This window comes from Oncorhynchus mykiss, chromosome 5, assembly GCF_013265735.2.
Source record: "Oncorhynchus mykiss isolate Arlee chromosome 5, USDA_OmykA_1.1, whole genome shotgun sequence".
Lineage (NCBI taxonomy): Eukaryota > Metazoa > Chordata > Actinopteri > Salmoniformes > Salmonidae > Oncorhynchus > Oncorhynchus mykiss.
Window position 1 is genome coordinate 85,084,627 of NC_048569.1, and position 14,027 is coordinate 85,098,653.

The window sequence follows — 14,027 nt, forward strand, 5'->3', positions numbered from 1 at the left end:
AATATGGTGTGTAATGTAATGTTGTGTGATACTCACCCTTAGGCCAGGAAAGCCCCCCATGCCAGCACCTCCAGCAAGCCCCTGGAAAAGAGCACAGGAACATCATGAGTACAGGGTAGAAATGCACACACACACACACACACACACACACACACACACACACACACACAGGATAAAAAAAGCTTTTCTCCAAATGACTATATGCAGGCTGGCATACCCAGATACAGCTAATCAAACTACACAACTCTCTTCTTTACTGCTTGTAAGTCTACATTAAACAGTGCTTTTACAGTACTTTTACAGTGGTTTTACAGTGTATTTATAGTGCTTTTACAGGGCTTTTACAGTGCTTTTACAGTGCTTTTACAGGGGTTTTACAGTGTATTTACAGTGCTTTTACAGGGGTTTTACAGTGCATTTACAGTGCTTTTACAGAGGTTTTACAGTGTATTTACAGTGCTTTTACAGTGCTTTTACAGGGGTTTTACAGTATATTTACAGTTATTTTATAGGGTTTTTACAGTGTATTTACAGTGCTTTTACAGGGGTTTTACAGTGTATTTACAGTGCTTTTACAGTGCTTTTACAGTGCCTTTACAGGGGTTTTACAGTGTATTTACAGTGCTTTTACAGTGCTTTTACAGGGGTTTTACAGTGTATTTACAGTGCTTTTACAGGGGTTTTACAGTGTATTTACAGTGCTTTTACAGGGATTTTACAGTGTATTTACAGTGCTTTTAAAGTGCTTTTACAGGGGTTTTGCAGTGTATTTACAGTGCTTTTACAGTGCTTTTACAGGGGTTTTACAGTGCATTTACGGTGCTTTTACAGGGGTTTTACAGTGTATTTACGGTGCTTTTACAGGGGTTTTACAGTGTATTTACAGTGCTTTTACAGTGCTTTTACAGTGCCTTTACAGGGGTTTTACAGTGTATTTACAGTGCTTTTACAGTGCTTTTACAGGGGAAGAAACAAAGTTAATCATCTGCAGCATACTTTTCCAGCTCAATACAGATATCCCCTCTAACTGCTGTTCTGAATGAACTCTGCCCGACACACTCAATACAGATATCCCCTCTAACTGCTGTTCTGAATGAACTCTGCCCGACACACTCAATACAGATATCCCCTCTAACTGCTGTTCTGAATGAACTCTGCCCGACACACTCAATACAGATATCCCCTCTAACTGCTGTTCTGAATGAACTCTGCCCGACACACTCAATACAGATATCCCCTCTAATTGCTGTTCTGAATGAACTCTGCCCGACACACTCAATACAGATATCCCCTCTAATTGCTGTTCTGAATGAATTCTGCCCGACACACTCAATACAGATATCCCCTCTAACTGCTGTTCTGAATGAACTCTGCCCGACACATCCCCACTAATCTTAATGGATTACATATCATCTCAACACATTGAGCTCTAAAACGTTACAGACCGCTGGGCCTGAGCTCATCCATCCAGAGCTATACAGTACATTTACAAGCACAAGCTAAGCTCAATTACCAATTGATCACTTTCACTCTTCACATGTGCAAACACTAATTACATAAATGTTCACTTTGTAATCAGACCTTTGGTATGGATCAAAAGGCCACACTCTTGTGTTTTGAGAACAATGGAAGCAAACTTGGTAGAGGTAGAGGTAGAGATATAGGTGGAGGTGGAGATGGAGGTGGAGGAATAGGTGGAGCTGGATGTAGTGGTGGAGGTAGAGTTATAGGTGGAGGTATAGGTGGAGGTAGAGATGGAGGTAGATGTGGGGGTAGAGGTGGAAGTGGGGGTAGAGGTGGAGGTGGAGGTAGAGGTAGAGGTGGGGGTAGAGGTGGAGGTATAGGTAGAGGTGGGGTAGAGGTAGAGGTGGGGTAGAGGTAGAGGTGGAGGTATAGGTGGTAGAGGAGGTGGAGGTAGAGGTAGAGGTGGAGGTATAGGTAGAGGTAGAGGTGGAGGTGGAGGTGGAGGTAGAGGTGGAGGTGGAGGTGGAGGTATAGGTAGAGGTATAGGAAGAGGTGGAGGTATAGGTTGAGGTGGAGGTGAAGATGAGGTAGAGGTGGAGGTGGAGGTAGAGGTGGAGGTAGAGGTGGAGGCATAGGTAGAGGTGGGGGTATAGGTTGAGGTGGAGGTGAAGATGAGGTAGAGGTGGAGGTGGAGGTAGAGGTGGAGGTGAAGATGAGGTAGAGGTGGAGGTGGAGGTAGAGGTGGAGGTAGAGGTGGAGGTGGGGGTAGAGGTGGAGGTAAAGGTAGAGGTGGAGGTAGAGATGGAGGTGGATGTGGAGGTGGAGATGAGGTAGAGGTGGCGGTGGAGGTAGAGATAGAGGTGGGGGTAGTGGTGGAGGTGGAGGTAGAGGTGGAGGTGGGGGCAGAGGTGGAGGTATAGGTAGAGGTATAGGAAGAGGTGGAGGTATAGGTTGAGGTGGAGGTGAAGATGAGGTAGAGGTGGAGGTGGAGGTAGAGGTGGAGGTAGAGGTGGAGGCATAGGTAGAGGTGGGGGTATAGGTTGAGGTGGAGGTGAAGATGAGGTAGAGGTGGAGGTATAGGTAGAGGTGGAGGTGGAGATGAGGTGGAGGTGGAGGTAGAGGTGGAGGTAGAGGTAGAGGTGGAGGTATAGGTAGAGGTGGAGGTGGAGATGAGGTAGAGGTAGAGGTGGAGGTATAGGTAGAGGTGGACGTATAGGTTGAGGTGGAGGTGAAGATGAGGTAGAGGTGGAGGTGGAGGTAGAGGTGGAGGTAGAGGTGGAGGTATAGGTAGAGGTGGAGGTGGAGATGAGGTAGAGGTGGAGGTATAGGTAGAGGTGGAGGTGGAGATGAGGTGGAGGTGGAGGTAGAGGTGGAGGTAGAGGTAGAGGTGGAGATATAGGTAGAGGTGGAGGTGGAGATGAGGTAGAGGTAGAGGTGGAGGTATAGGTAGAGGTGGACGTATAGATAGAGGTGGAGGTGGAGATAAGGTAGAGGTGGAGGTGGAGGTAGAGATGGAGGAAGAGATGGAAGTGGAGATGGAGGTAGAGGTGGCGGTGGAGGTAGAGATAGAGGTGGGGGTAGTGGTGGAGGTGGAGGTGGAGGTGGGGGTAGAGGTGGAGGTAAAGGTAGAGGTGGAGGTAGAGATGGAGGTGGATGTGGAGGTGGAGATGAGGTAGAGGTGGCGGTGGAGGTAGAGATAGAGGTGGGGGTAGTGGTGGAGGTGGAGGTAGAGGTGGAGGTGGGGGCAGAGGTGGAGGTGGAGGTGGAGGTATAGGTAGAGTTATAGGTAGAGGTGGAGGTATAGGTTGAGGTGGAGGTGAAGATGAGGTAGAGGTGGAGGTGGAGGTAGAGGTGGAGGTAGAGGTGGAGGTATAGGTAGAGGTGGAGGTGGAGATGAGGTAGAGGTGGAGGTATAGGTAGAGGTGGAGGTGGAGATGAGGTGGAGGTGGAGGTAGAGGTGGAGGTAGAGGTAGAGGTGGAGGTATAGGTAGAGGTGGAGGTGGAGATGAGGTAGAGGTGGAGGTGGAGGTAGAGGTGGAGGTATAGGTAGAGGTGGACGTATAGATAGAGGTGGAGGTGGAGATAAGGTAGAGGGAGGTGGGGGTAGAGGTGGGGGTAGAGGTGGAGGTATAGGTAGAGGTGGAGGTGGAGATGAGGTAGAGGTGGAGGTATAGGTAGAGGTGGAGGTGGAGATGAGGTGGAGGTGGAGGTAGAGGTGGAGGTAGAGGTAGAGGTGGAGGTATAGGTAGAGGTGGAGGTGGAGATGAGGTAGAGGTGGAGGTGGAGGTAGAGGTGGAGGTATAGGTAGAGGTGGACGTATAGATAGAGGTGGAGGTGGAGATAAGGTAGAGGGAGGTGGGGGTAGAGGTGGGGGTAGAGGTGGAGGTAGAGGTGGAGGTAGAGGTAGAGGTGGAGGTATAGGTAGAGGTGGAGGTGGAGATGAGGTAGAGGTGGAGGTGGAGGTGGAGGTAGAGGTGGGGGTAGAGGTGGAGGTGGAGGTTGACGTAGCGGTGGCGGAAGAGGTGGAGGTGGAGGAGGAGATAGAGGTGGAGGTGGGGGTATAGGTAGAGGTGGAGGTATAGGTAGAGGTGGACGTATAGATAGAGGTGGAGGTGGAGATAAGGTAGAGGGAGGTGGGGGTAGAGGTGGGGGTAGAGGTGGAGGTAGAGGTGGAGGTAGATGTAGAGGTGGAGGTATAGGTAGAGGTGGAGGTGGAGATGAGGTAGAGGTGGAGGTGGAGGTGGAGGTAGAGGTGGGGGTAGAGGTGGAGGTGGAGGTTGACGTAGCGGTGGCGGTAGAGGTGGAGGTGGAGGAGGAGATAGAGGTGGAGGTGGGGGTATAGATGGAGGTAGAGATGGATGTGGAGGTGGGGGTAGGTAGAGGTGGAGGCGGGGGTAGAGGTGGATGTGGAGGTGGGGGTAGAGGTGGGGGTAGAGGTGGAGGTGGAGGTAGAGATGGAGGAAGAGATGGAGGTGGAGGTAGAGATGGAGGTGGAGGTATAGGTGTAGGTGGGGGTAGAGGTGGAGGTGTAGGTAGAGGTGGAGATGGAGGAGGTGGAGGTAGAGGTGGGGGTAGAGGTGGAGGTGGAGGTTGACGTAGCGGTGGCGGTAGAGGTGGAGGTGGAGGAGGAGGTAGAGGTGGGGGTAGAGGTGGAGGTGGAGGTGGGGGTATAGATGGAGGTAGAGATGGATGTGGAGGTGGGGGTAGGTAGAGGTGGAGGCGGGGGTAGAGGTGGATGTGGAGGTGGGGGTAGAGGTGGGGGTAGAGGTGGAGGTAGAGGTGGAGGTGGAGGTTGACGTAGCGGTGGCGGTAGAGGTGGAGGTGGAGGAGGAGGTAGAGGTGGGGGTAGAGGTGGAGGTGGAGGTGGGGGTATAGATGGAGGTAGAGATGGATGTGGAGGTGGGGGTAGGTAGAGGTGGAGGCGGGGGTAGAGGTGGATGTGGAGGTGGGGGTAGAGGTGGGGGTAGAGGTGGAGGTAGAGGTGGAGGTAGAGGTAGAGGTGGAGGTATAGGTAGAGGTGGAGGTGGAGATGAGGTAGAGGTGGAGGTGGAGGTGGAGGTATAGGTAGAGGTGGACGTATAGATAGAGGTGGAGGTGGAGATAAGGTAGAGGTGGAGGTGGAGGTAGAGATGGAGGTAGAGATGGAGGTGGAGGTAGAGATGGAGGTATAGGTGTAGGTGGGGGTAGAGGTGGAGATGAGGTAGAGGTGGAGGTGGAGGTAGAGATAGAGGTGGGGGTAGTGGTGGAGGTGGAGGTAGAGGTGGAGGTGGGGGCAGAGGTGGAGGTGTAGGTAGAGGTGGAGATGAGGTAGAGTTGGAGGTGGAGGTAGAGATAGAGGTGGGGGTAGTGGTGGAGGTGGAGGTAGAGGTGGGGGCAGAGGTGGAGGTAGAGGTGGAGGTGGGGGTAGAGGTGGAGGTGAAGGTAGAGGTTGAGGTAGAGATGGAGGTGGATGTGGAGGTGTAGGTAGAGGTTGGGGTAGAGGTGGAGGTATAGGTAGAGGTAGAGATGGGGGTAGAGGTGGAGGTGGGGTAGAGGTGAAGGTGGAGGAGGAGGTGGAGGTAGAGGTGAAGGTGGAGGTGGAGGTATAGGTGGAGGTAGAGATGGATGTGGAGGTGGGGGTAGGTAGAGATGGAGGCGGGGGTAGAGGTGGATGTGGAGGTGGGGGTAGAGGTGGGGGTAGAGGTGGAGGTTGACGTAGCGGTGGCGGTAGAGGTGGAGGTGGAGGAGGAGGTAGAGGTGGGGGTAGAGGTGGAGGTGGAGGTGGGGGTATAGGTGGAGGTAGAGATGGGTGTGGAGGTGGGGGTAGGTAGAGATGGAGGCGGGGGTAGAGGTGGATGTGGAGGTGGGGGTAGAGGTGGGGGTAGAGGTGGAGGTAGAGGTGGAGGTAGAGATAGAGGTGGGGGTAGTGGTGGAGGTAGAGGTGGGGGTATAGGTGGAGGTAGAGATGGGTGTGGAGGTGGGGGTAGGTAGAGATGGAGGCGGGGGTAGAGGTGGATGTGGAGGTGGAGGTAGAGATAGAGGTGGGGGTAGTGGTGGAGGTGGAGGTAGAGGTGGAGGTGGGGGCAGAGGTGGAGGTAGAGGTGGAGGTGGGGGTAGAGGTGGAGGTGGATGTGGAGGTGGAGATGAGGTAGAGGTGGCGGTGGAGGTAGAGATAGAGGTGGGGGTAGTGGTGGAGGTGGAGGTAGAGGTGGAGGTGGGGGCAGAGGTGGAGGTGGAGGTGGAGGTATAGGTAGAGTTATAGGTAGAGGTGGAGGTATAGGTTGAGGTGGAGGTGAAGATGAGGTAGAGGTGGAGGTGGAGGTAGAGGTGGAGGTAGAGGTGGAGGTATAGGTAGAGGTGGAGGTGGAGATGAGGTAGAGGTGGAGGTATAGGTAGAGGTGGAGGTGGAGATGAGGTGGAGGTGGAGGTAGAGGTGGAGGTAGAGGTAGAGGTGGAGGTATAGGTAGAGGTGGAGGTGGAGATGAGGTAGAGGTGGAGGTGGAGGTGGAGGTAGAGGTGGGGGTAGAGTTGGAGGTGGAGGTTGACGTAGCGGTGGCGGAAGAGGTGGAGGTGGAGGAGGAGATAGAGGTGGAGGTGGGGGTATAGGTAGAGGTGGAGGTATAGGTAGAGGTGGACGTATAGATAGAGGTGGAGGTGGAGATAAGGTAGAGGGAGGTGGGGGTAGAGGTGGGGGTAGAGGTGGAGGTAGAGGTGGAGGTAGAGGTAGAGGTGGAGGTATAGGTAGAGGTGGAGGTGGAGATGAGGTAGAGGTGGAGGTGGAGGTGGAGGTAGAGGTGGGGGTAGAGGTGGAGGTGGAGGTTGACGTAGCGGTGGCGGAAGAGGTGGAGGTGGAGGAGGAGATAGAGGTGGAGGTGGGGGTATAGGTAGAGGTGGAGGTATAGGTAGAGGTGGACGTATAGATAGAGGTGGAGGTGGAGATAAGGTAGAGGGAGGTGGGGGTAGAGGTGGGGGTAGAGGTGGAGGTAGAGGTGGAGGTAGATGTAGAGGTGGAGGTATAGGTAGAGGTGGAGGTGGAGATGAGGTAGAGGTGGAGGTGGAGGTGGAGGTAGAGGTGGGGGTAGAGGTGGAGGTGGAGGTTGACGTAGCGGTGGCGGTAGAGGTGGAGGTGGAGGAGGAGATAGAGGTGGAGGTGGGGGTATAGATGGAGGTAGAGATGGATGTGGAGGTGGGGGTAGGTAGAGGTGGAGGCGGGGGTAGAGGTGGATGTGGAGGTGGGGGTAGAGGTGGGGGTAGAGGTGGAGGTGGAGGTAGAGATGGAGGAAGAGATGGAGGTGGAGGTAGAGATGGAGGTGGAGGTATAGGTGTAGGTGGGGGTAGAGGTGGAGGTGTAGGTAGAGGTGGAGATGGAGGAGGTGGAGGTAGAGGTGGGGGTAGAGGTGGAGGTGGAGGTTGACGTAGCGGTGGCGGTAGAGGTGGAGGTGGAGGAAGAGGTAGAGGTGGGGGTAGAGGTGGAGGTGGAGGTGGGGGTATAGATGGAGGTAGAGATGGATGTGGAGGTGGGGGTAGGTAGAGGTGGAGGCGGGGGTAGAGGTGGATGTGGAGGTGGGGGTAGAGGTGGGGGTAGAGGTGGAGGTAGAGGTGGAGGTAGAGGTAGAGGTGGAGGTATAGGTAGAGGTGGAGGTGGAGATGAGGTAGAGGTGGAGGTGGAGGTGGAGGTATAGGTAGAGGTGGACGTATAGATAGAGGTGGAGGTGGAGATAAGGTAGAGGTGGAGGTGGAGGTAGAGATGGAGGTAGAGATGGAGGTGGAGGTAGAGATGGAGGTATAGGTGTAGGTGGGGGTAGAGGTGGAGATGAGGTAGAGGTGGAGGTGGAGGTAGAGATAGAGGTGGGGGTAGTGGTGGAGGTGGAGGTAGAGGTGGAGGTGGGGGCAGAGGTGGAGGTGTAGGTAGAGGTGGAGATGAGGTAGAGTTGGAGGTGGAGGTAGAGATAGAGGTGGGGGTAGTGGTGGAGGTGGAGGTAGAGGTGGGGGCAGAGGTGGAGGTAGAGGTGGAGGTGGGGGTAGAGGTGGAGGTGAAGGTAGAGGTTGAGGTAGAGATGGAGGTGGATGTGGAGGTGTAGGTAGAGGTTGGGGTAGAGGTGGAGGTATAGGTAGAGGTAGAGATGGGGGTAGAGGTGGAGGTGGGGTAGAGGTGAAGGTGGAGGAGGAGGTGGAGGTAGAGGTGGAGGTGGAGGTGGAGGTATAGGTGGAGGTAGAGATGGATGTGGAGGTGGGGGTAGGTAGAGATGGAGGCGGGGGTAGAGGTGGATGTGGAGGTGGGGGTAGAGGTGGGGGTAGAGGTGGAGGTTGACGTAGCGGTGGCGGTAGAGGTGGAGGTGGAGGAGGAGGTAGAGGTGGGGGTAGAGGTGGAGGTGGAGGTGGGGGTATAGGTGGAGGTAGAGATGGGTGTGGAGGTGGGGGTAGGTAGAGATGGAGGCGGGGGTAGAGGTGGATGTGGAGGTGGGGGTAGAGGTGGGGGTAGAGGTGGAGGTAGAGGTGGAGGTAGAGATAGAGGTGGGTGTAGTGGTGGAGGTAGAGGTGGAGGTGGGGGCAGAGGTGGAGGTAGAGGTGGAGGTGGGGGTAGAGGTGGAGGTGAAGGTAGAGGTTGAGGTAGAGATGGAGGTGGATGTGGAGGTGTAGGTAGAGGTTGGGGTAGAGGTGGAGGTATAGGTAGAGGTAGAGATGGGGGTAGAGGTGGAGGTGGGGTAGAGGTGAAGGTGGAGGAGGAGGTGGAGGTAGAGGTGGGGGTAGAGGTGGAGGTGGAGGTGGGGGTATAGGTGGGGGTAGAGGTGGAGGTTGACGTAGCGGTGGCGGTAGAGGTGGAGGTGGAGGAGGAGGTAGAGGTGGGGGTAGAGGTGGAGGTGGAGGTGGGGGTATAGGTGGAGGTAGAGATGGGTGTGGAGGTGGGGGTAGGTAGAGATGGAGGCGGGGGTAGAGGTGGATGTGGAGGTGGAGGTAGAGATAGAGGTGGGGGTAGTGGTGGAGGTGGAGGTAGAGGTGGAGGTGGGGGCAGAGGTGGAGGTAGAGGTGGAGGTGGGGGTAGAGGTGGAGGTGAAGGTAGAGGTTGAGGTAGAGATGGAGGTGGATGTGGAGGTGTAGGTAGAGGTTGGGGTAGAGGTGGAGGTATAGGTAGAGGTAGAGATGGGGGTAGAGGTGGAGGTGGGGTAGAGGTGAAGGTGGAGGAGGAGGTGGAGGTAGAGGTGGGGGTAGAGGTGGAGGTGGGGGTATAGGTGGGGGTAGAGGTGGAGGTTGACGTAGCGGTGGCGGTAGAGGTGGAGGTGGAGGAGGAGGTAGAGGTGGGGGTAGAGGTGGAGGTGGAGGTGGGGGTATAGGTGGAGGTAGAGATGGGTGTGGAGGTGGGGGTAGGTAGAGATGGAGGCGGGGGTAGAGGTGGATGTGGAGGTGGAGGTAGAGATAGAGGTGGGGGTAGTGGTGGAGGTGGAGGTAGAGGTGGAGGTGGGGGCAGAGGTGGAGGTAGAGGTGGAGGTGGGGGCAGAGGTGGAGGTAGAGGTGGAGGTGGGGGTAGAGGTGGAGGTGAAGGTAGAGGTTGAGGTAGAGATGGAGGTGGATGTGGAGGTGTAGGTAGAGGTTGGGGTAGAGGTGGAGGTATAGGTAGAGGTAGAGATGGGGGTAGAGGTGGAGGTGGGGTAGAGGTGAAGGTGGAGGAGGAGGTGGAGGTAGAGGTGGGGGTAGAGGTGGAGGTGGAGGTGGGGGTATAGGTGGGGGTAGAGGTGGAGGTTGACGTAGCGGTGGCGGTAGAGGTGGAGGTGGAGGAGGAGGTAGAGGTGGGGGTAGAGGTGGAGGTGGAGGTGGGGGTATAGGTGGAGGTAGAGATGGGTGTGGAGGTGGGGGTAGGTAGAGATGGAGGCGGGGGTAGAGGTGGATGTGGAGGTGGAGGTAGAGATAGAGGTGGGGGTAGTGGTGGAGGTGGAGGTAGAGGTGGAGGTGGGGGCAGAGGTGGAGGTAGAGGTGGAGGTGGGGGTAGAGGTGGAGGTGAAGGTAGAGGTTGAGGTAGAGATGGAGGTGGATGTGGAGGTGTAGGTAGAGGTTGGGGTAGAGGTGGAGGTATAGGTAGAGGTAGAGATGGGGGTAGAGGTGGAGGTGGGGTAGAGGTGAAGGTGGAGGAGGAGGTGGAGGTAGAGGTGGGGGTAGAGGTGGAGGTGGAGGTGGGGGTATAGGTGGGGGTAGAGGTGGAGGTTGACGTAGCGGTGGCGGTAGAGGTGGAGGTGGAGGAGGAGGTTGAGGTAGAGATGGAGGTGGATGTGGAGGTGTAGGTAGAGGTTGGGGTAGAGGTGGAGGTATAGGTAGAGGTAGAGATGGGGGTAGAGGTGGAGGTGGGGTAGAGGTGAAGGTGGAGGAGGAGGTGGAGGTAGAGGTGGGGGTAGAGGTGGAGGTGGAGGTGGGGGTATAGGTGGGGGTAGAGGTGGAGGTTGACGTAGCGGTGGCGGTAGAGGTGGAGGTGGAGGAGGAGGTAGAGGTGGGGGTAGAGGTGGAGGTGGAGGTGGGGGTATAGGTGGAGGTAGAGATGGGTGTGGAGGTGGGGGTAGGTAGAGATGGAGGCGGGGGTAGAGGTGGATGTGGAGGTGGAGGTAGAGATAGAGGTGGGGGTAGTGGTGGAGGTGGAGGTAGAGGTGGAGGTGGGGGCAGAGGTGGAGGTAGAGGTGGAGGTGGGGGTAGAGGTGGAGGTGAAGGTAGAGGTTGAGGTAGAGATGGAGGTGGATGTGGAGGTGTAGGTAGAGGTTGGGGTAGAGGTGGAGGTATAGGTAGAGGTAGAGATGGGGGTAGAGGTGGAGGTGGGGTAGAGGTGAAGGTGGAGGAGGAGGTGGAGGTAGAGGTGGGGGTAGAGGTGGAGGTGGAGGCGGGGGTAGAGGTGGATGTGGAGGTGGAGGTAGAGATAGAGGTGGGGGTAGTGGTGGAGGTGGAGGTAGAGGTGGAGGTGGGGGCAGAGGTGGAGGTAGAGGTGGAGGTGGGGGTAGAGGTGGAGGTGAAGGTAGAGGTTGAGGTAGAGATGGAGGTGGATGTGGAGGTGTAGGTAGAGGTTGGGGTAGAGGTGGAGGTATAGGTAGAGGTAGAGATGGGGGTAGAGGTGGAGGTGGGGTAGAGGTGAAGGTGGAGGAGGAGGTGGAGGTAGAGGTGGGGGTAGAGGTGGAGGTGGAGGCGGGGGTAGAGGTGGATGTGGAGGTGGAGGTAGAGATAGAGGTGGGGGTAGTGGTGGAGGTGGAGGTAGAGGTGGAGGTGGGGGCAGAGGTGGAGGTAGAGGTGGAGGTGGGGGTAGAGGTGGAGGTGAAGGTAGAGGTTGAGGTAGAGATGGAGGTGGATGTGGAGGTGTAGGTAGAGGTTGGGGTAGAGGTGGAGGTATAGGTAGAGGTAGAGATGGGGGTAGAGGTGGAGGTGGGGTAGAGGTGAAGGTGGAGGAGGAGGTGGAGGTAGAGGTGGGGGTAGAGGTGGAGGTGGAGGTGGGGGTATAGGTGGAGGTAGAGATGGGTGTGGAGGTGGGGGTAGGTAGAGATGGAGGCGGGGGTAGAGGTGGATGTGGAGGTGGGGGTAGAGGTGGGGGTAGAGGTGGAGGTGAAGGTGGAGGAGGAGGTGGAGGTAGAGGTGGGTGTAGAGGTGGAGGTGGAGGTGGGGGTATAGGTGGAGGTAGAGATGGGTGTGGAGGTGGGGGTAGGTAGAGATGGAGGCGGGGGTAGAGGTGGATGTGGAGGTGGGGGTATAGGTGGAGGTGGGGTAGAGGTGAAGGTGGAGGAGGAGGTGGAGGTAGAGGTGGGGGTAGAGGTGGAGGTATAGGTGGAGGTAGAGGTGGGGGTAGAGGTGGGGGTAGAGGTGGAGGTGGAGGTGGGGTAGAGGTGAAGGTGGAGGAGGAGGTGGAGGTAGAGGTGGGGGTAGAGGTGGAGGTATAGGTGGAGGTAGAGATGGGTGTGGAGGTGGGGGTAGGTAGAGATGGAGGCGGGGGTAGAGGTGGATGTGGAGGTGAGGGTAGAGGTGGGGGTAGAGGTGGAGGTGGTGGTAGAGGTGGAGGTGAAGGTAGAGGTTGAGGTAGAGATGGAGGTGGATGTGGAGGTGTAGGTAGAGGTTGGGGTAGAGGTGGAGGTATAGGTAGAGGTAGAGATGGGGGTAGAGGTGGAGGTGGGGTAGAGGTGAAGGTGGAGGAGGAGGTGGAGGTAGAGGTGGGGGTAGAGGTGGAGGTGGAGGTGGGGGTAGAGGTGGAGGTGGGGGTATAGGTGGAGGTAGAGATGGGTGTGGAGGTGGGGTAGAGGTGAAGGTGGAGGAGGAGGTGGAGGTAGAGGTGGGGGTAGAGGTGGAGGTATAGGTGGAGGTAGAGATGGATGTGGAGGTGGGGGTAGGTAGAGATGGAGGCGGGGGTAGAGGTGGATGTGGAGGTGGGGGTAGAGGTGGGGGTAGAGGTGGAGGTGGTGGTAGAGGTGTTGGAGGAAGACCAAGAACAAGGAGAGTAATCTCTGATGATATTCAGGCGACTATGAAAATAACACCTGTGATGTTGATGAAAATCTGTGGCCAGACCAAAACAACAGACATGACTGATTTTGTTTTCTCAATGGAGTATTTGTTTCTTGACTTATGATTTAGATTTGACCGTTTCTTTATCTATACAATTGATCTAAGATACAGTACAGTAGTACAAATTTGAATATTTTTCTTCCTTTGCATATGCAAAATATATTTACTGTATGTGTGCTTATTGTTTGATGTAATGAGGTATGTTGAAATATGAAACTATATAAATTGCATTTGTGTCCATTTCTTGTTTGAGTACACACAAACAATATACAGTATAACAACATCTTAACTTCACACTGAAATAGGTTCTGATAGTGTTTTGAATACGTCACATTAGTGTTATCTCAGTATAACAACATCTTAACTTCACACTGAAATAGGTTCTGATAGTAGTGTTTTGAATACGTCACATTAGTGTTATCTCAGTATAACAACATCTTAACTTCACACTGAAATAGGTTCTGATAGTGTTTTGAATACGTCACATTAGTGTTATCTCAGTATAACAACATCTTAACTTCACACTGAAATAGGTTCTGATAGTAGTGTTTTGAATACGTCACATTAGTGTTATCTCAGTATAACAACATCTTAACTTCACACTGAAATAGGTTCTGATAGTAGTGTTTTGAATACGTCACATTAGTGTTATCTCAGTATAACAACATCTTAACTTCACACTGAAATAGGTTCTGATAGTGTTTTGAATACGTCACATTAGTGTTATCTCAGTATAACAACATCTTAACTTCACACTGAAATAGGTTCTGATAGTAGTGTTTTGAATACGTCACATTAGTGTTATCTCAGCATAACAACATCTTAACTTCACACTGAAATAGGTTCTGATAGTGTTTTGAATACGTCACATTAGTGTTATCTCAGTATAACAACATCTTAACTTCACACTGAAATAGGTTCTGATAGTAGTGTTTTGAATACGTCACATTAGTGTTATCTCAGTATAACAACATCTTAACTTCACACTGAAATAGGTTCTGATAGTAGTGTTTTGAATACGTCACATTAGTGTTATCTCAGTATAACAACATCTTAACTTCACACTGAAATAGGTTCTGATAGTGTTTTGAATACGTCACATTAGTGTTATCTCAGTATAACAACATCTTAACTTCACACTGAAATAGGTTCTGATAGTGTTTTGAATACGTCACATTAGTGTTATCTCAGTATAACAACATCTTAACTTCACACTGAAATAGGTTCTGATAGTAGTGTTTTGAATACGTCACATTAGTGTTATCTCAGCATAACAACATCTTAACTTCACACTGAAATAGGTTCTGATAGTGTTTTGAATACGTCACATTAGTGTTATCTCAGTATAACAACATCTTAACTTCACACTGAAATAGGTTCTGATAGTAGTGTTTTGAATACGTCACATTAGTGTTATCTCAGTATAACAACATCTTAACTTCACACTGAAATAGGTTCTGATAGTAGTGTTTTGAATACGTCACATTAGTGTTATCTCAGCATAACAACATCTTAACTTCACACTGAAATAGGTTCTGATAGTAGTGTTTTGAATACGTCACATT

The 14,027-nt window shown here is 53.4% G+C and overlaps 1 protein-coding gene across 1 annotated transcript in view; it reads right to left on the reverse strand.

Moving 5' to 3' along the window:
- The window catches only part of LOC110524715 (collagen alpha-1(XXIV) chain), a 241,432-nt gene that overhangs the window by 150,621 nt on the left and 76,784 nt on the right, over positions 1 to 14,027 (reverse strand). Inside the window, exon 14 of the mRNA XM_036978599.1 lies at positions 37 to 81. Coding sequence (XP_036834494.1) covers positions 37 to 81 — 45 coding nt within the window. The remainder of the gene's footprint in view (positions 1 to 36; positions 82 to 14,027) is intronic.